This window comes from Monosiga brevicollis, genomic scaffold (assembly GCF_000002865.3).
Source record: "Monosiga brevicollis MX1 MONBRscaffold_15 genomic scaffold, whole genome shotgun sequence".
NCBI classification, from domain to species: Eukaryota; class Choanoflagellata; order Craspedida; family Salpingoecidae; genus Monosiga; species Monosiga brevicollis.
Genome location: NW_001865052.1, coordinates 25,545 through 46,048, shown reverse-complemented (window position 1 = coordinate 46,048; position 20,504 = coordinate 25,545). Strand labels below are relative to the sequence as shown.

Genomic DNA, 20,504 nt, shown 5'->3' with positions numbered 1-20,504 from the left:
TTTTTTTTTTTTTTTTTTTGCAGAGAGATCAGGTCGCCCGCCCGTTTGGCAGCTGATATCGGCGGCGTGATGGTGGGCAGGAGGAGAAGCTGGTGTTTGATAAAAGCGCTTTGGTGATCAGAAAGCTGGGCCGTCAAGGCTTGGGGGACCTGTGACTTGTGCGACCTCGCTTGTTGGAGTTGTTCGTCAACATGTTTCGATGGCGGAAGCGCTCGTCCTCGTCCACGCTTGGCACTCAGGTTTGTCGGACACGGCCGTGGTGTGGGGTGGCGCCTGGTGCATTATCGAGGTTGATTGCAGCCCTATCTCATTCAGAATGCTGCCACACGATGCTGCCACACGATTTGCCATCTGTAGCGAAGCACCTCCATGAGCAGTTTGGGTAGCGTCCAGAGCTCGCAGAGTCGCTACAGCACGGCCAGCACCGTCAGCCGTGTGACCGTGGCCCCAGCTCTGGCAACCATCGACGGAATTAGTGCCAGTCTTGAGCGCGAGCGCGTATGTTGCTGCCATGCTTTAGCAAAACCGTGGTGCTGATGAGGGGGGATTTACCTCAACTCAAGCACCCAGCAGCAGTGGGCCTCACCTCATGCCCGGCATGAACGTAGCTAGACACGGGCACCATTACCTCGGCACCCAACGTACGAACATGGGAGACCACGGTCGACGCCAAGGTCTTGGCACGTCTCTCTGATCTTGAAATTTCTCGCCAGAAAGTGATTTATGGTACGACAAGAGCGCCGAATGTGCATCCTGTTTCTGTGTATTCCAGCAGTCCGAGCTTCTGGCGTCTCAGCGCCCGCTCACCTTTTCTCACATGGGCACAGAACTCATACAGACCGAACAAGACTACTTGCGAGATTTGGTCATTATTCGTAACGTGAGATCCTACACTGCTTGCCGCCCTGGCTCCGTTGGTCCCTCATTCCAGTATTATGCTCTAGCTATTTCGTCAACCCCTGGTGGATCAAAAGGTATTGTCGGAACAGATGATCACCAAGATCTTCAGCAACCTCGACGAACTCCTTGCTGTCAATGGTATGTTGGCGCATTGCATCGTGTACGCACTTGTTTATTGTTGGAGGTACAAACGCTTTTCAATGCCGATGTGCACGCCATCCTCGACTCATTGCGTGCGTCTGTGGGCTCAAACGACAGCCGACCTGCACGAGCGTCTCATTGCACGGCGCAAAAAGGGATTGGTCAAAAACGTGGGCGAGGTCTTTCTCGACATGGTGCGTGGCCCCAGAATCTTCATGGCTGGGAGAGCTAGCATGGCTCACTTTATTGCTTGCACATTTGCGCTCCTGTATAGCTCAAGCACCGACGTTTTCAAGCCTATGTTCAATTCTGTACAAATCAGGGTCCAGCGTGTAAGCTCGTGGAAAAGCTTCGACGCCAACACAAGGGCTTTGCGGCAGCCATGCGCGCGGCTGAGCAACATGTGGAGGAGGCACGGGGGTTTGACCTTACCAGCTTTCTTCTCAAGGGCATGCAACGATTGCTCAAGTACGGCCCGCTGCTGACTCAAATTCTTCGGTACACTCCGGAGGACGCCCACCAAGAGCGCAGCCAGTTGAGCCTTTCAATCAGCCTCTTGGATACTTTTGCCAAGGAGGTCAATGCTCAAGCCAGCGAGACGGAGCTGAGCGAACGCTGGGAAGAGCTGAAGACAGCGCTCTTATCCGCTGGCGTTGAAGACGTCCTTGTTCGCGAGCTCCTGGCCAGCGACACGCGCTTGGTTCTCGATGAGCTCGGCACCTTGATTGGGTTGGTCGCACCAACTCTTTTGTTCCTTTTCTACTGGGCGTTGTTCAAGCTCGACACCTGCCGTTTTTGTGCGCATTTGCCATCACTCACGCTTTTGCGCTCATCCCTTTGCTTCCACTCGCCCAGAGACGCCGGACGGAGCTGGCCCATTCGACTGCTAATCACGACACATGCACTGCTGGTCTTGGACCGGGAAACGCAGCTACCCGCAGCCGGTCCAGGCGTCGAGCACGTGCTCATCCCGCACGAGGTCGTGCGCGAAGCTTCCCTTCGTGCCTCCGGTACGCTTTGACTTGTGTCGACAGAGACTGTGAGAGGATGGGCAGGACCATTGAACGACTACAACACACCTTTTGCCGTTTCCCTTATTACCTGTGGCGGTGTTTGCTGGCCAACCAGCTTTGGAAGGCAGCAAGCAGCGTTCTCTGCTGGCGGTAGAGTATGAGTCACCTGCCACATCAAATTCGTCTGGACCAACGCTTTCTAGCAAAGCCCGCTTTGGGCTAGATGCACCGCGTGATCGGGTCCAGGACGATGAGCGCTTTGTACTGCGTATCGATTTTCAGCTGCGCAGCCGGGCCGAGATGGTGCTGCCACGCCTGTTACAGGTGCGGCGCCAACGCGAGGATGACCTCATAGCACAGCGTCAGATGGCTGCCGTGCGTGAGGGTGCCAGTCTCGCCGCACGCCCTGCCACCCTGGATCTGGTCATTCGCAGCACCAGCCATAGCAGTCTCGTAGGTCCAGCTTCAAGTCAAGCCAGCACCATAGGTCCCCTGGGATCACCGCCACCCTTGCTGCTGGAGGGCGAGCCGGCGGGCCGAGCGTCTAGCTCGGTCGTCGACGATGCGCCTACCCCCGTGCCTGATTGGGAGATTGAGTTTACAGATGAGGCGGAGACTGATGCTTGGGACATGTATACCATGCGGAACGTGCGCTTAGTCTTGGGACCCTTTGGATTTGGCATGACGCTTTTGGGCAAAAGGCCCGTGTTTATTCAGGACGTGGAGCCGGACAGCCCGGCGGCTCGGGCCGGCTTGCGAATGGGCGATGCTATTCTGAGTGTCAATGGCCAGGCGTGTGAAGACATGGATCACAGCCAGGTCATTCAGCTCATCAAGCAAGCGTTGCCATGACACGTGCCGCCGTTTGGATCGGTCGGTCGAGTTTTGAAGATTTTTTATGGGATGAATTGATACGGACATTACTGCTACATCACTGCAAAACAACGACCAAAAAAGTGTGCTGAATTTCAGTTGTTACTCGGGAAATGTGGACCCGCCAAAAATAACACCCGCACTCGTGGGGCAGGCCAGAGCTGTGCCGCCGCAGGCAGTTTGGACGGGGCCAAGCAGAGGGCATGGATGTGGAGATGCCCTTTGTAATCAGGGGCGAGTCGAGTGTCAAGTGGAGGGAGGTGCGCGTTCAAGAGGCCTAGTAGCGATTGATGCCGAACAGACGAACCTACGACGAGTTTGCAAAACGCACGATCAGACATGTGTCAAGCGAGTGGGGAGAAATTGGGGAGAAAGTGGCAAAAAGGCTCTAGATGGAGCAGACGCAAGAAAACGCAACATACGCCGTAGAGGCCAGGAATCTTGGGGATGACGGCCAACGCCAGAAAAGCCAGGTTGATGAGAAAGTGCACTGAGTTGTAGTGAGTGTAGGCAACGGCAATAAAGAAGCTGGTGGGGCGATCAAGGAAACGGATGAGTCAAGTGAAGAGGCGCGGGACATGATGCAGCTGCAAAGAGCATGGTAGAATGCCTGTTAGGTCACATTGTGGCGGGACGTACACAATGATGGGAGCCGCGATGAGGAAGCGTTTGTAAATGTCGAGCTCATTGTTGGCCGTGAGCTGCTCCCACTGGGTCTTGGAATCCGATTCCTGGTCCATGGTCACAAAGGGGGCACCCTTGTACCAATGCAACAGCAAGAAATTGACCTAGAACAAGGCGATGGGTCGAGGTGAGTTCACAGGTCGAGGTCGGAGAGAGGGGGGCAAATTGAATTTCAGGGCTGGACTGCGGTGAACCGACCAGGCTGTGCACGGTGTTGGTGAGGGTCCAGACGCTCTCCGTGCTGAGGAAGGGGAAGCTGAGGAGGACCAAATGCACGACCAGGATGGCAAAGAAGTAAAAGAGGATAAAGCCATTGCTGTTAATCCATGTCTCGTTGGGGTTGCTGACGCTGTATTTGAGCGCCATCTTGCCGGGCTGGAGCCGGAAGTGGCCTGCGAAAGCAAGAGGGCGTGGACAGGCGCGCCAAAAGAAAGCGGGCGCCAAAAGAAAGCGGGCACGCAAACAGCGAGCAGATGCAATGAGAGAACGTAGGTGCACAAGGTAAGGACGTGCTATGCACTGGGAGGCCAACTGGGAACGAGAGAGTCGAAAGAGCAAGAAGGTCGGCAAGCCATCTCCGCCGATGGCTCACGCCTGGAGAGCAGAAACGCTGGCATGTTGCAGCAACCAGGCAAGCAAGCGAGGTTCTCACCTGAGGATGCCGACGCGAGGTCAAGCCTGCCACGGGTGTTTCAGTGACGAAGCGAGCGAGCAAGGCAAGCCAAGGGGCCAGTAAGTGTGCCCGACTCGAAAGAATCTCCTGAGCGACGTGGCAAATGCGCGTTGCCACAAAGAGAGAGAGAGAGAGAGAGAGAGAGAGAGAGAGAGAGAGAGAGAGAAGAGAGAGAGAGAGAGAGAGAGAGAGAGAGAGAAAATCACATGTGCAGTTTCAAAAGCCAAAAAGTCGTGTTGGCATTTTTTTTTTTAAGTTATGACTGCGACCGGTTTGACTGTGTAAGGTCGAAAGGCAAAGGGGAGCCCGATTTTTGTTGTTGGATTGATGCAAAGGCGAACGATCAGAGGGATGAGACTTGGATGGCAGGCCCTCCTCCTTCAAGAACTAGATCTCGTCCCACGAGGAGGGAGCCACAATGGCTGCAGAGGCATGCGGCTGGCACGAGACAAGGTAGACGTCGTGCCCTAGAGCCTGGTGCTCTCATTCACGGATCAAAGCAGATTCTTCTTTTTGTTAACTTGATTGCTGCTGCGGCTGTTGCTTCTTCTTCTTCTTCTTCTTGTTCTGTTTGGTATTTACTCGTTGTCCGTGTCAAGGGCAATCTTGACGCCCTTCCTGATCTGACCCCAGCCAATGAGGCGCCAGTGCTTCTCGACACGTCGGCTCAGAGCGATGCGCTCGCCATCCTGATTCACACACGAAAAACAAAACACAAAAGCAACAGTTTCGTTGAATGAGAACGTGCCACCTCGCTGGTACGACAGATCGGCGCAGAAGCCAAGTGAACCACTAATAAGCACGGGCAAGCCCTACCTCTGTGCAGACGGGCTGCGTGAGAGCAATCTTGGCCAAATCAGCCTTGACGGCCAGGACGCGACCACCAGTGGAAAGGGAACCAATGTTGACCATGAGAACCTCGTTCTTGCTGAGCTTTTGGACCTTGGCAGCCTTCTTGTCACCCTCGGTACGCACACCGAGAAGACGACGCAGCAGATAATACGAGATTTCGAGCTCCGTGTAAACGGGGGGCAGCTGGCCCACCTCGCCCAGAACCTGACCGACCAGACGATCGGCACGGCAGATGGTGGGGTCGATCAAAGTACCCACACCAATAAGACCGCCGGGAACGGCATACTCGAGCTCGTTCTTCTCGGCCTTGAGCGACAACACCTCGGAGCGAATCGGCATGCACTTGAGCTTGCCCTGGTCATCCTTGGACACGATACCTGGGCGCACCTCAATCTCCTGGATTCACCCCAAGCAACAGAAAATAAGGCAACGTGCTTCGTGATGAGTGCAGGCCCCTGCTCAGAGCGAGAGAAAAAGGAGCGGGGAAGAGCAGAATAAAGTGGCTCTACAAGCTGCCGATTCGACACTGACCTGACCGCGCTTGAGCACGCCTTGCAGGATACTGCCACCGGCAACACCGCCGTTGAGATCATCAACCTCGCAACCGGGACGGTTGACGTCGAAAGAACGGATCACAATCAGACGAGGGGGAGAGATAAAGTCACGCTTGGGCACAGGGATCTGCGAGCAAATGTACTCGTTGATGACCTCAATGTTGTAACGCAGCTGAGCGGAAATCGGGACCACGGGCGCGCTCTCGGCGATGGTTCCTGTTATGGACACGACATGGCATCAATCCAGGCAGCCGGTGAGCGCCAGACACAACCGGACATCCAAGCACTCAATGAAAACAAGAGACAAAAAACAACCACGCACCCTTGACAAAGTCAACAATCTGCCCGTGCTGCTCCTTGGCTTGTGCCTCCTTGACGAGATCAATCTTGTTCTGCAGAATGATAATGTGCTTCAACTTCATAATCTCAATGGCAGCCAAATGCTCCGAGGTCTGGGGCTGAGGGCAGGATTCGTTGCCGGCTGACAGACGCGTCACACACACACAAAAAAAATAAAAAATTGAGCCAAATACTTTGAATATGCTTTTTTTTTCCCTTGAAGTCTTTGGAGCCCAGACATACCAATCAGCAACAAGGCGGCGTCCATGACAGCCGCGCCGTTAAGCATGGTAGCCATGAGGATATCGTGACCAGGGCAATCGACAAAAGACACGTGGCTGTGATAAGGCGAGCGATGGACAAGGAAGTTGGGACGACAGAGTGAGAAAACGAGGCACGATAAGGTCGACAGGTAGAACGTGGCAGACACGACAAGGAGGAAAACATATGACGGAACTGACCGCTTGAGCGCGAGCGTTCCGTCGCAGCCAGGAACATTGCACTTGGGCGCATCGGGGTTACCACTGCCCAGGGATCTAATAACAGAAAGCGATACAATGAGGACGACCGCCCGACCAGAGCCGGTTCAAGGACCGCTTCAAGAGGTTGTATACAGTCGGGCAGTGACGATGCCTCCATGTTTGATGTCTTTGCCTTGCACAAGCGAGCAAGACTACGTACTTGTACTTCATCAGGTTGGGGCACTTGTTGCATCTGTAGATCTGCGAGAGAGAGGGCCAAGAAACGACGATGAGGTGGGGGGGGGCAGCAAGAGGACGGTGAAGCAGATCTATGATGAGGGCCTGGGAGCGGACCTTGGCATTGGCGTAACCGAGCTTGATGGTAATGTTACGGCGGAGTTCGTTTTTGAAACGGACGGTTTGCACGCCCGAGATGGATTTGACGAGGGTGGACTTGCCGTGCGCCACATGACCAATGGTACCTGTGGGTCAACACCAAAGTGTACAACAGGCAAGCACGCGCCCAATGCCCAGCCAAACAAGTCATGAGTCGGTGTGTCTGCAGGCTCCAAAGCCAGGGGGCAAATCATGGCGACACTCTGGGCGTGTGTGCATGCCCGTGCCGGTGCGTTGAATTGCATCGATCAACAAACGCACCGATGTTGATGGTCGCCTGACGGCTGATGACCTCGGGGGTCAGGGGCGTCAAGGCCGCCACATCCTGTGATGAAGGAAGAGGGGGGTTTGGCACATGTGAGCGGTTGGTAAATCTAAGAATCGCGCCGCAAGGCCCGTCGAGTGCGACACAACAGCAAAGCTCGAGCTTAGCACGACAAGACAGGAGAGCGCGCAGCAGAGACAAAGAGGAGAAGAAGAAGGAGCAAAGAATAGGTTCCAAACACGACGCGACACCAGGGAGAAACGATAGCCGGCCAATGTGGACGGCAAGAGCACGCGCAGCGTCGCCCACTCGCCAAGGTACGCCACACACATGTCATTGCGCGCACGTTATCGCGCCACACAAAAGAGAACGTGTTGCACGTTGCCGTCAGAATACAAAGACAAATGAAGCATGGGATAAAAGCAGCCAAAAAAAAAAGGGTACAGAGCCCACGCCAACTACCACCACCGCCCTCACACAACCGGGCAGGGCATGCCAACAGCGAAACGGCAGCCGGGGGCAGAGAAGCGGCACACAGCGGGAAGCGCAGCGAGGAGCGAGTGACCCACGAGCTTGTCCAGGCGCTGTTCGCTCAATCCGCTCATCTCGGCCTTTTGCAAGTTTTGAACTAAAATGCGATGATTAATTGGGGTTAGGCGATACAGGATTGTTGGTGGTAATTCTTGTGTTAACGAGTTTGAGTAACATTTGGTGAAGGACAGATGTAACTGGTACAAAAACATCTGTTTCAAACAGTTTACTCGGTGTGTGTGTGACGGTGAGTGCGGATGACCGGGCATGGCCAGGGAGGGGTGTCTCTGATGTCGAGCGTGCTCGGGAGGTCCATTGTGCGGAAAGTTGACGGAGAGGCGAAAAGAGGCGCGGGGCATTGGGGGGTAGATGCATGACCATCTTTGGCTACGTTGCGTCAGGCTTGGTTTGACTTGGTGCATTGTCATGGATGTTTCCGATTGCCGAGCTCACCCTCGGCGCGCGCGCATGGGGTGCATGTGGTGGCTAGATTACACGGGATTTGCTTTTGCTTTTTTTTTTTTTTTTGCTTTTTTTTCTTGTTGGGAGGAGGTCCATTTGAGCCGCCGCAAAACGTTGCGATGAACGCACCCGATCCCTTTGGTACGTGCACTTGTCTGCATTGCATTGTCACTGTGGGAGGCAGGCCTTTTTGGCGACCGTTGCACGTTTGCGTGTCGAATTTCGAGCTTGAAGGGGTGGAGCCTTTATGTGTTTGTCGCAAGTAGCTCACGGCATGATGGTGCTGGTGGGCAATCATGGTTCTTGAATTGCCTTAGAGAGCTTTCGCTTGGAGGATGGCGAAGCCAAAATTACATACGAGCCCGATTCAAAGGTGCCCAACGCGGGCACTTTCCGCATGAACCGCGAGGATCACACCGTCGGCAACCTTTTGGCCAGGTGCGTGTTGGCGGCTTACCCGCTCCGTCTGCCCGTTCATTTTGACAGGCAGTAATCTTTTTTCCTTGGACTTGATACTGGTCACGTCTTTTCCTGGGGCTGCTTAACCTACCCGTGCTGCTTCATTGATGCGTGTAGTCAATTGGCCAAGGATCCCCGCGTTCTTTTTGCAGGTTTGTGCGACACTTTGGGCCGGCGAATATCGAAAACAGGTGCATGGGGGGCCTGTACTCATCGATCGAGTTCGCTTGTCTTAACTGTGTCGGATAGGCTACAAGGTGCCCCATCCTTTGGAGCACTACATTTTGCTGCGAGTGCATACCACGGCACAGTACAGCCCCAAGGAGGCTCTGAAGCAGGCCTTGCACGATGTCATCTACGATGTGGCCCACTTGCAAAGCTCACTTCGGGTACGACAGCGCATCTTTTTTCGAGAGGCTGTAGATAGAGCCTGTGGCAGACCGAGCCTTCAGGGCGTTGTGATAACTGGTCTATCTGCCACAAGCCTTGCATAACTCACCACATGTCCTTGTCATTTTCTTCTTGGCTTGGCTAGGAGCAATTGCCTTCAGAAGAGTTTGACAACCGCATGGGATAAAGCGGCGTGTATCTGCTCTTTTTTTTTTTTTCTCTTCGTTTTCCCGTCTGACTTCCACGACTGTGGCTTGGCGCCCCACTTTTCCAGGGCATGCCTCTCTCGGCGGCCGGTCCGCCACCGTTTTTTGTCTTGCTTGTCTCGCCCCTTTGAGCCGGGGGTTTCTCCCTTTTTGTCATGTGTGCTTGTCCAGTGTTTGCTGGGCGCGTTTGGAGGGCCCTGGCAGCAAACACTCCATCCATGTCTTGCCACCCACTGCTGTCTTGGTCCCGCTGCTTGACACAACTTGATGCTTGTGAATTTTTTTCTCATAGTCGTTTGAACATTCACTGCGTTCGTGACCTTTGTAACTTTGACATATCGTCACTCTATTCGTGTTCTGCTTCGTCTGCGAGCAGAAGTTTGGATGGGTGGAGTTCTTGGAAACTCCAGTGGCCGCTGCCAAACCGACGGTGACGTGATGTTGAAAGGGCGCGAACACCACATGATGATCGTAGTCAAGCGTATCTCCGTAGCATTGGTGTGTGAACTGCACAAAAAACATGGTCTCTGGCTTCACAAACGGCAGCGACCTGTCGCAACCAAGTCGAGCATATTCCACACCATGTCGACCCAGTGGGGATAAACAACAGTGTAGCACTGCCTCAGAGGTGTCGCGTGTGTTGGAGAGTATGTCTCGTCCAGACCGGCGGACTGGATCATCATCAGCCGAGCCGGCCAGTCAAACGGTTGGAAGCGCCAAGCACGCGCGAGAGGTAAACACCATTTTTAAAAAAGAAAACACACACCACCGTAAGCAAAACGCGACATCAACTTTGAAGTTGGCATCAATTATATAGAATTATACTACGATAAGTGGAGATACTACGACGAAAAGTAAGGTACTATCCACCTACAGAACTGCATTAAACCAATATATCAATACTTGTACTGTGATACACGATTCAACTTGTGTATATTCAAATGCAAAAAGGTAATGACAACAATGGCAACACGCCCTTCCATTAGGTGGGGTTTTGGAGACACCACCACCATGCCGATTGTTTACAAGTCTTGTGAATCGATATACAAGGTTTTCGTAGATTGTTATACAATAACAGTGTTAGTTATTGACGCATATGTTATGGTTAATGAAGTATTAGGGTGATGTTGTCCATGTTGATGTGTGGGCTTGTTTTTTTTTCTCATTTTTGGTTCACTGGTCGTGTCGTGGTGCCTGCCGTTGTTCCTCGGGTAAGCCACTGGCGCCGCTGCTGTTTTGTTGCCAATGCCGTTGGCGTTGATCGTGGCACTGGTGGTGAATGGCTTCTACGCCATCACGACGGCTTGATGCCAGTGAGGCTGCACTGTTTTTTTTTTTTTTTTTTTTTTTTTCCATAAAGGGAAAGCGGTGAATTTGGTGGGGGGTGGTTGGCAGTCGTCTGGTCGTGGAGCGTTGTGTACTTGTGAACCGCAATGCGTTGATGTTGGCCACCTCCCTACACAATCGCACACGGTCTTCGATGGGTGGCGATGGACGATGGCAATGGCAATGGCGACGGACGATGGACGATGGACGATGGTTGATGATTGATGGTTGATGTTTTTTTTTCCAACCTCTCTGTTGTCTTGTGGTTGGAAATGGCAGCTGGTGTTGACCCGCTTCCCACTTGTATCGTTTGAAATGGCGTTTGGTACCACGGCTTTGGGTTCAAAACAAGCTTGACAACCGTCTTCATTTCATGACTGGGCCACCGTCTTCCATTCGACTACAAGCTTTGCGATGACCAACCCTTGTTTTGGTGTTCCACTCATCACCACCCACTAGAGACACCGATGCAACATCACTTACGCTACGCCCCCACCCCTCTCATTCCTGATGTCTCTGCCTCGTTTCCTTGTAGAGAACACCTTTCCTCCTGGTTCTGCTTCTTGGTCCTGTAATCGACTTGTCCTCATCCACACCATGGCCCTGAACGCCATCATCACGGCAACGCGCCGCATGGCGGCTGCCCCAACCCTCATGGCCACTCGCGCCCTGAGCGCCCAGGCCCTGCGCGAAAAGTCGGGCATGAAGGAGCGCTACGGCAACTTTATCAACGGCGAATTTGTTGCCCCCCTGGACGGTGCGAACCCAACACCACTCTAGTGTCAATAGGCAACGTGCCCGGTCCTCACACGGCAATGCGTTTGCGGTGGTGGTAACAGGCGAATATTTCGACAACGTCTCGCCCATCAATGGCGAGGTTGTCTGCCAGGCACCCCGCTCCAAGGCCAACGATGTTGACCTTGCCCTCGATGCTGCCCATGCCGCCTTCCCGGCCTGGGGCAAGACCTCGGTGGCCGAGCGCTCCAACATGCTCCTCAAGATTGCCGACGCTCTCGAGAAGAACATTGACCGCCTGGCGCTCCTCGAGGTGGGCTACCGCTTTACAGGCATGCTCCATCAGTCATCGTCAACCTGGCGAGGCATGCCCCTCAAACAAACCCATCGGCACTCATTCCTTACCGACTGCCGGCCCCTGCCTCCAGACCATTGACAACGGCAAGCCCATCCGCGAGACCACGGGTATGTCGGAGAGCCGTTTGCTGCTCGCGCGAGTGCCCCATGCCAGTATGTCCACACGTCCATCTCACTGCTACTGCCCTGTTTTGGCCGCAGCCGCCGACATTCCCCTCGTTGTCGACCACTTTCGCTACTTTGCTGGCTGCCTTCGTGCTGATGAGGGTAAGCATCTTTCCAACCCAGCTCAAGTGCGCGCAGCCAACGGGGTACCCGACTTCACTGATTGCTCTTTTTCTCTCTCTGACTCGATATCAATGATGAATCTTCTCAGGTGCGATTGCCGAGATTGACCCTTACACCGTTGCCATGCACATCCACGAGCCCCTCGGCGTTGTGGGCCAGATCATTCCCTGGAACTTTCCCGCGGTATGCTTTTGCCTTCCCCTCTTGAAGCATTCATCGTAACAAGCTTGCTACTCTCCCCCAGCTCACCGCCCGCAAATGACTTGGCCGTCAAAATCACTTTTTAGCTTATGGCTGCCTGGAAGCTCGCCCCAGCCCTGGCGGCGGGTAACTGCGTGGTCATGAAGCCCGCAGAGCAGACACCCGTCTCCATCTGCGAGATGATGGAGCTGATTGCTGACATCTTGCCCAAGGGTGTTGTCAACATTGTCCATGGCTTTGGTCCCGAGGCCGGCGCAGCCCTGGCTGGTAGCAGCCGCATCGCCAAGATTGCCTTTACCGGCGAGACCACCACCGGTCAAAAAATTATGATGGCTGGTACGTGGCAGCCGCTTTGAATCCATTTGAACCGGTATACCCGCATTCCTGTATACCTCTCTCGAAGTGCATCGACTTCTCACCGCCCGTCCTGTTGTAACATGACAGCCACCAACAACATTATTCCCGTCACGCTGGAGCTGGGTGGCAAGTCGCCCAATGTCTTCTTCGAGAGCGTCATGGATGCCGACGACGAGTTTCTTGACAAGTGCCTTGAGGGTGCTGCACTCTTCGCCTTCAACCAAGGCGAGGTCTGCACCTGCCCCTCGCGCATCCTGGTTCAGGAAAGCATTGCCGATGCCTTCCAGGAGAAGCTCAAGGAACGCATTTCCCGCATGAAGGTACGAGCGTCACGACCGAAAGCAACACTTCTTTTTGTCACAAGCCTCAGGCAGCCTCGGCCAGCATGCGCTTTTGTTTTCACAATCTCTCCTGTTTTGCTTTTCGCTTGCCGCGTTACGCCACGCAGATTGGCAACCCCCTGGATATGGACACCCAAGTTGGTGCCCAGGCCAGTCTGGAGCAGTATGATAAGATTCAAAAGTACCTGCAGATTGGTCGTGAGGAGGGCGCCGAGGTTCTGACCGGTGGCAATGTGGCCAAGGTCATCGAGGGCGGCTTTTACATTGAGCCAACCGTTTTCCGCGGCAACAACAAGATGCGCGTCTTCCAGGTCCGATTGGCCCATTTGCATGCCTCATATCGTGGCTTTGCAGGTGCCGTCGTTGGCTTGGGGGTTTTCTACGCTCACTCTCATATCTGGACTGCGTGCTTTTCCTCTATAGGAGGAAATCTTTGGCCCGGTGGCCAGCCTGTGCACCTTCAAGACGCCCGAGGAGGCCATTGAAATTGCCAATGACACGGAGTTTGGCCTTGGCGCCGGTGTTTTCACCCGCGATGCCCATGAGGCCTTCCTCGTGCCCCGTGGCATCCACGCCGGTCGTGTCTGGGTCAACAACTACCATGCTTACCCCGCGCATGCTGCCTTTGGCGGTAAGGCCCTTGCGTTCGCAACACTTCACGACACTTTTGTACTCTAATTTTTTATTTTTTATTTTTTTTATTTTTATTTTTTCTCTCGTCAACTCCTTGTTTCTCACCCTTTGTTGAATGCGCGTAGGTTACAAGCGCAGCGGTATCGGCCGTGAGACGCACAAGGTTGCCCTTGACCACTACCGCCAGACCAAGAACCTGCTTGTTTCGTACAGCAAGTCTGCTCTCGGCTTTTTCTAAGCCTTGATGCCGTTCCGATCCGGCCGTTTCTGGCAGATATGCCACTCGTACATACATCTCTCCTATTTTTTTTTAAAAACAAAAATCAATATCTCAACTCAAACTCAGCATTTTGGCTGCGCTCCCATGCAAGCCACAATCATGCCAGTGCCTGCCGAGTTGAACTCGAAATCAGAAGAAATCAAACATCAGCAAAGCCAAAGGAAGAAGAAAAAAGGATGACATTCACACACACGTAAGTAAGCAAGCGTGGGTAAATTTGGCACGCGCATCCCCATGCTAGGGTCGCCTATAACTTCACACACACACACACACACACACACACACACACACACACACACACACACACACACACACACACACACACACACACACACACACACAGAGAGTTGGCACAGAGTCAGTCAGATTGAGACAAGTCGTCGCTTGGTGGAGGGCGATCGGAGGAGGCGAGCGGGGAAGGGCGCGAGTGGTTTGGTCAGAGCGCCGATAATTACGCGTACGGTTCGCGGATGATGGATGTTGACGGTATGTGTCAATTTTCTGGGGTTTGGGTTTGGGAATGGCGCGCCAGGCGGACTGGCCTTCGGCTCACGATCGGCTGCTTGCCGCGCTTTGAATAGAGACGCCCGATGCGCGGGCAGACGGTCTGCCGCTGCTTGCGGCCGATGAAGCGGCGAGGGACGATGCGACTGTTGGACTTGCAAACACTTCTTGCAGCCGGCGATCGCTATCACGGTTCGTGTCATTAAGATGTGCATGGCCTATTCGTTGTCGCAACAACAAAACGAAGCAAAAAAAAAGCAAAAAAAAAAAAAAAAAAAAAACACAACAACCAAAGGACGGTCAGACCTCACCTCGTGCTTGCCTTGTGCGTGCTCGTCTCGTGGTCTAGTGCCTGGACGTTGAAGATCGCTTTGGTTGCACTTACCGCGGCCGTTGCCGCGACGCTGGGCTCCGTTCTGCTCGTGCGACACTCGGCCACCGAGGCCGTGCAAGCCTTTGATGCTCACGATATTCGGATCGATGCCACTGGACGCGACCTGGGCGTAAACATCACCCTGGATATTCCACGGATCTCGGCTCTGCACAGTGCCGACATTCACGCATTGGCCTGCAGTTCCTTGGCCACAAATACCAGCACCAATCAGACACTGGACCTCGGCCGTCTCTCCCTCTCCTCGCCCCTGTTGGACGTGTTTGAAGGTCATCGCTACGACGTTCAGCTTGCGTTCCAGCAGGATGAACCTGGCGCCGTCGCCGCCAAGCTCATTCTGGGATCCTATGATCGCTGCACGATCACATGCAGCGCTGACATAACTCTCCGCGTCTGGCACGCCTTTCCCATCTCTGCCAACTGGAGCCTCGGCACCTTTGACATCAGCGCCAAGGACCAGGCACGCAAGCCAAATCCCACGCACACCGAGCCAGATGAACCTGCGAGTGACCTTGCTACGCTTCAGGTCATGGCCGACAGCATGCGCCATCTCAATGCCAGTTTGCCCGACAGCCTGCGAGGCTTGGGCGCACGGACTGGCGACCCCATGGCCGTGGGTGAGGTGCTCGTCGTGACGTCCTTCCCGAGCACTGCTACATGTACCATGCCCATCCGCATCCAGGCCGCACCACTGCTCAAATCCCTTCTCACCAACTTTTTGGTGCATCTGCCCGCCACCGGTTTTGTACTTTCTGCCCATGACGCCTCTGATCAGCCCCTGAACGTGTCCGACGTTGCGCTCCAAGGTCTGCACGGCAACTTGCTGGCCCCGCAAGGCCTTGATATTTGCGCCTCGGCCTTGGTGGATGTGCGATGCGCCAACAACAATTGCCAAGAAGCCTTGGCCCAGACCGATCAATTTCTGCAACTGGCTCAAAATCTCTATGCAAACCTCACCCTCGCCTTGCGCACCACCTCGTGGGATGAGACCAGCCGTATTTCGTTTTGGGGCCGCTTTCTCAGCCTTGATCACGCCATCACCGTGACACTTCCCCCAGCCCTGGTGCCTTTCCGCCAACAAGTCTTGAACGCCCAGCCCTCAAAAGCAACTCCCTTTGTACTTGCCGACACCGACTTGAGGCAGTTCTGGGCCAGCACCCCAGCTGGGATCAACGCTGTCCAGCCCAGTGACGTGCAGTCGAGCCTCACAGCCGACTGTCTTGACGTTTCCTTTGACACTCGCTTCACGCAACGCGCATGCGCCGTGTGGAACCGTGCGGCCCCCCAAGACGCATCCATGCGCTTGTACGGTGGCGAGGCCTTTGTCAAGTGGGACGACCGTGTGTTCTTCGACGCCGTTGGGGGCGTGTTTTGGCCCGACGTGGCCTTCGAGCGCTTGCCCGGCCTTGTCAGCTTGCGTTTCTCCGACAATGAAAAGCTGCTCAACACCACATTTGTCGTCACGTACAAGGACAACGAAAGCAAGGTCCATCTGACTCTGACCAACAGTGGCCCCTTCGTAGCCAACCCCTTTGAGATTAGCGCTGGCGGTCGCCTTTTTGACATCGCTGCGGATACGCAGCGCCTTGAAGCGCAAATCACCTACCACTCCCTTGGCAGCAACAACGCTGACGCTGTGCAGCTCCTTCTGAGCGGTGACTTTCCAGCCGACTCAGTCAAAGACTTGACACTCAATATCACACATGCCGGAGATCCAGTGCTTCATGCTTTGGTGACGCAGCCTGACTCGGATTCGGCTATCTGTCTCCTGAACATCACCCATGTCGTTGATCTTATTTTTCAAGGCCGCTCAAACCCCAGCACGGGCGACCGCTTCATGAATTTAACTGCCAGCTTACCGGAAGAACATGTGCGTCTCGTCACAACGGCTCGCCTCAACTCCACCGCGCTCGAGTTGAAGGTCGATTCGACTGGATCCAACCAGCCTTTTGGCCTGCAAGCGTTCTTTGCATCTGACGGTCACAATATCCACCTGTTTGCCGTCGATGATGACAATGATGATGCGAGCGTGGAGGATGACGATGCCACCGCCCCATCATATGTGTCCATCAACGCCTCAGTGACCTACATTGACCCAGTGCACTCGGCGTTGTTGGCCTTGCGTGTCGACGAGGCACGCGCCTCCTACTATGGTGAAGCCAAGTTGAATGATTATGCTGTATCAGTTGGTGCTGCTCCAAGCGGCCATGCTCCTGCGGACGATGACTCAATTGGTTCCGATGACGACGATATTGTAGCCGATGACGACCCCGGCTTCTTGTCGGATTATTACCTATTTTGGGGCAACTATTCCGGCCAGGGTTGGCTGGCCAACTTTTCGTCCCTTGTCAACGTCGATGTCATCGACTGGCCAATGAACGTTATCGTTGAAGCCCCAGGTGCCACCGCTGTACACAATGTCGCCTTACGGTTTGCCAACACGCCCACCTTGCAAGTCTTTACCAGCCAGTGGAGTGAATCCCCAAGCACCAGTCGCGCAAGCTTGGCGTGCAACTTTCAAGAACTAGCGGCCATCTCGCTCACATCAAACGTACATGTTTGTACTTCAGCCCAAGCCAAACCCACCTTCATGGCAACGAGCAGCGCCATCGTGGACGCTTCTGCCCCCTTGTATAGTGCTTCTGCAACCACAGACGTCAAGACCAACAATCACCACCTCGTGACCCACAGCAACTTGACATGGAGTCAGACTAATCAGGCCGGTTGGACCAATGTGACTTGGGACGACATTGTCACGCTTGTCGACCTGTCGCTGCATGACAAGGGTCGCCACCTGACGCTCACCGCCAATGCCACACGAAAAACGCCTGGTGACGTTTGGGACACGCATGCGACTTATCACCTGCAACAAAATCCACAGCAAGACGTTGCACGCATCCTGGCCAATGTTTCATGGAATGACCATCAAGAACAAGCGTGGCTAAACGTCAATGGCATGGAGCCGTGGACCCATGACACAACTTCCAAAGGCACACTGGATGTCAACTTCAGGACAAGTGGAGGCTCGCTGGGTGTGCACAACGCCAACGCCAGCCTCGTAGTGGTACCAAACGCCACCCCTTCAGCCAATGCCCTCATCCTCTGGAATGACATGCAGTTAAATAGCAGTATGCAGCTTGCCTCCGGCTGTGCCTCGGGCACTTTACGCTTCAACCTGACGCGACTGAATCACCCAAGCGTCACGGGGCGACCAGATGCTTCGTATGCCTTCGGTGTGCTTTCCTACGCTGATACCGCGAACTTTTGGAATGCCCAGTTTGCGCCTACCGACCCGAGCGGCACCAACAATGCTGGGACCATGAACGTCAACATTTCGTGGGACGACCATCGCAATTCATTGGGTGCACGAGCCACGGGTTTTTGGAAGGACGAGTCACGTGATCAGCTGGCAGGCCAGTTGGGCATCACAATGGCCGGCCCAGCCACCGGCAGTCATAGCGTCGACTTTTACGTGAACCACACGGCGACCTCATTCAATCTTCCTGACCTTACGTTTGCATCTTGGGATGCCCTGGCACGGGTCGATGCCTGGCGTTTGTTGGTGAATAATGCGTCCTTGGTAATGGCCGAAGGCGGTCACCGACGCCAGTATGCCGGCGCCGTGCGAGTGGCTACCCTTGACTACCCAGACCCCGACGCCCGCATAAACACACGCCTACTGGACGTGGTGCTGGACGCGCTGTGGCACAGGGTATTTCTGGGCAACCAATCCTCCAGCGCGCTCACCAACAACATCCAGCTGGACTGGAATCAGCGCCAGAACAAGCTAACACTAGCAACGCACTTCAACTCATCTTTCGATGCGGCACTCAACACATCAAATCACCTGGTGGCTGATGACCTTTCTTCGGACTTGATCATGCTCTGGAACCCAGAAAACCAACATGTATTGTGCAATGCTTCGGTGGCAACCGCCACCGAAGGTGGTCGTCTGAGTATTGCCGTCAACAACGATTGGACCGTCTCAGGTACATTTCAAGTGGGCGACGTTAACGCTACCGCTACAGCATCTCTGACCCCGGGCTTTGAGCGGGCGCTCATTGAGGCCGACGCCGTTCGCGTGGCTAATGGCCTCGTTGCTGCCAACCTCTTTTCTGGCCGGTTGGACCACCGGTTTTGCCAGTCCTTTGTTGATGTTGTGCAGTGTGCCGGCTTGTCCACGCCACTTATTTCTTCTGAAATCGAGCAGTCATGGCGGGAGGTCGTTGCCCTGGAGCTGTATTGGGATGACAAGCAAGAGGCCGCCCTGATCAGCGTGGACGTGAATTGCTCCGAATTCATGGATGGAACGTGGCAGCTGAACACTTCCGTGGGCAGTAGCGTTGCTGACGCCGACGTCAAGGCGCTGTGGAATCTGCAATTTAACGGAGAAGAACCATATGCAGAGCTGCTTGGCACTACTTGGGTCAACACTGACGTATTACACACGGTCTTGACATATGCAGAAAACATGGAGCTGCCTCAGATAGTTTGCAGTGGACGTTGGAATGACGTGCAGTGGGAGTCTGAGCTGCAGTGCGCAAAGGACTGGCAAACAGGTCACGCCGACCTTCACGTCACGGAGCCTAACTTGCGGCCCATCGCGCCGTTTGTCAACCGCGCTCTTGGTCCAGCAGGCCCCGGTCGCGCTCCGCTGGCACTGCCTTTGCCCTTGTGGACGGGTGTTCTCGACTACGATGTCCGCGAGCTTGAAGCCATGACGGCCAGCTGCAGACTCGTTGATGCACATCAGCACGTCTACAACGCGTCACTCAATGCCAGCTACACAACAAGCGCTTCCATCCAACGAGTGAGCGCGAGCGTAGCTTTGCATTTGGATGAGGACTTTGTCAACATGACTGGCACCGGCAACTTTGATCTTTCTCAGGGACAATTGGACACGCATGCGGTGGGGCAGGCCAGCGGAACCCCATTTGGCTTGACGGTCAAGATCCAGGAAGACGATATCTCAGGCTCAGCTGTGGCGTACTGGGCCTCGACGGAAGTGACAGCGCGTGGTACTTTGGGTGTTGCTGGTCGCAGCGGCTCTTTTTTGCTTGCGAGCAAGCACGACCGCTTGAAGAACCAACCGACTTTGATTTTCAATGCCACGGCAGCCTACTGGTCCGAGTCTGCCATCGGTGGTGTTTTTGGTGTCAACTGGGCAACCGCACACAGCTGTATTGCTGGATGGAACGGGACTGCATCCTTCTCGCCGTCACATGATATCCAGCTCGGTGTGACGGAAAATATGTGTGGAAACTGGGCCGTTGATCCTCTTATCACAACGAGTCGACCAACGGTGGATGAGCAGCTACCCATTCCTCAAGCCCACTTCTCTGAGACTTGGACCGCCCATCGCGAGGGAATCTATCTTGGCCTCATTTTTGCGGGTGTAATGAGTGCTGGTGTGGCCGTATTTGCACTTGTTTTCCTGTTACAACGCCGCAAGCGGCAGGTCGCTGCGAACGTCAATGCCCGAGCTGCGCGGGACGTCAAGTACCTGCCCTTGAATCCAGAAGTGGAGGTCTGATGCGCCTGATACAGAAGTAGAGGTCTGATGCGCCTGATACCAGACGCCGTCACACCTGTGGCCGTGTGCCAAATAGTGTGCGGGTCACCCGTCCGAGACCCTGTTGTGTGCTATCTTTCCTTTTTGCGCGCCTCGTTGATAGAATCGATGCTTTCTCTTGTCATGCTACTCACGGATGTTACCATTGGATGTCAAAAGAAATTGAGCGACCTCGTCACATTTTGCAGACTCGTCAGACAAATGATATTATAGAGGCACAATGAATGTGGAGGTCGAATATCCGCCATCAGAGGACAACAAAAGCATCATCGCCCTCTCTATTCACATACCCAAGTACTGCGCTGGCTCCGCCGTGACCA

General features: G+C 54.5%; 7 protein-coding genes across 7 annotated transcripts; 5 read left to right on the top strand and 2 right to left on the bottom strand.

Moving 5' to 3' along the window:
* Positions 1-23: 23 nt before the first annotated feature.
* MONBRDRAFT_32963 (uncharacterized protein) lies at positions 24-2,927 on the top strand. The gene is made up of 9 exons (XM_001747085.1): positions 24-239; positions 358-498; positions 609-726; positions 828-880; positions 945-1,038; positions 1,159-1,235; positions 1,316-1,770; positions 1,897-2,051; positions 2,170-2,927. Exons 1-9 carry the CDS (start codon positions 192-194, stop codon positions 2,904-2,906), a joined length of 1,878 nt encoding a protein of 625 aa, XP_001747137.1. The 5' UTR covers positions 24-191; the 3' UTR covers positions 2,907-2,927.
* Positions 2,928-3,000: 73 nt separating this feature from the next.
* MONBRDRAFT_32962 (uncharacterized protein) lies at positions 3,001-4,372 on the bottom strand. The gene is made up of 5 exons (XM_001746958.1): positions 4,264-4,372; positions 3,810-4,003; positions 3,567-3,715; positions 3,350-3,455; positions 3,001-3,234 (listed from the first exon to the last, which is right to left on the bottom strand). The coding sequence occupies exons 2-5, from the start codon at positions 3,975-3,977 to the stop codon at positions 3,205-3,207; spliced, it is 453 nt and encodes a 150-aa protein (XP_001747010.1). The 5' UTR covers positions 3,978-4,003; positions 4,264-4,372; the 3' UTR covers positions 3,001-3,204.
* A 218-nt stretch (positions 4,373-4,590) lies between these two features.
* On the bottom strand, positions 4,591-8,041 carry MONBRDRAFT_32961 (uncharacterized protein; the record flags this gene model as incomplete). Its single annotated transcript, XM_001746957.1, has 10 exons — positions 4,591-4,973; positions 5,101-5,532; positions 5,668-5,906; positions 6,013-6,171; positions 6,273-6,367; positions 6,491-6,565; positions 6,711-6,751; positions 6,845-6,972; positions 7,148-7,211; positions 7,721-8,041. The coding sequence occupies 10 exons, from the start codon at positions 8,039-8,041 to the stop codon at positions 4,863-4,865; spliced, it is 1,665 nt and encodes a 554-aa protein (XP_001747009.1). The 3' UTR covers positions 4,591-4,862.
* Positions 8,042-8,253: 212 nt separating this feature from the next.
* Positions 8,254-9,180, top strand: MONBRDRAFT_32960 (uncharacterized protein; the record flags this gene model as incomplete). The annotated part of the gene is made up of 5 exons (XM_001747084.1): positions 8,254-8,285; positions 8,462-8,582; positions 8,721-8,755; positions 8,853-8,992; positions 9,139-9,180. Exons 1-5 carry the CDS (start codon positions 8,264-8,266, stop codon positions 9,178-9,180), a joined length of 360 nt encoding a protein of 119 aa, XP_001747136.1. The 5' UTR covers positions 8,254-8,263.
* A 1,942-nt stretch (positions 9,181-11,122) lies between these two features.
* Positions 11,123-11,910, top strand: MONBRDRAFT_26572 (uncharacterized protein; the record flags this gene model as incomplete). The annotated part of the gene is made up of 4 exons (XM_001747083.1): positions 11,123-11,282; positions 11,365-11,573; positions 11,689-11,725; positions 11,819-11,910. Coding segments are annotated over 4 exons (498 nt in total), but the record flags the coding sequence as incomplete, so codon positions are not given.
* A 118-nt stretch (positions 11,911-12,028) lies between these two features.
* MONBRDRAFT_26571 (uncharacterized protein) lies at positions 12,029-13,675 on the top strand (the record flags this gene model as incomplete). The annotated part of the gene is made up of 6 exons (XM_001747082.1): positions 12,029-12,088; positions 12,193-12,442; positions 12,551-12,783; positions 12,912-13,115; positions 13,228-13,435; positions 13,563-13,675. The coding sequence occupies 6 exons, from the start codon at positions 12,029-12,031 to the stop codon at positions 13,673-13,675; spliced, it is 1,068 nt and encodes a 355-aa protein (XP_001747134.1).
* Positions 13,676-13,893: 218 nt separating this feature from the next.
* On the top strand, positions 13,894-20,145 carry MONBRDRAFT_9313 (uncharacterized protein; the record flags this gene model as incomplete). Its single annotated transcript, XM_001747081.1, has 2 exons — positions 13,894-13,910; positions 14,571-20,145. The coding sequence occupies 2 exons, from the start codon at positions 13,894-13,896 to the stop codon at positions 20,143-20,145; spliced, it is 5,592 nt and encodes a 1,863-aa protein (XP_001747133.1).
* Between the last annotated feature and the right edge of the window lie 359 nt (positions 20,146-20,504).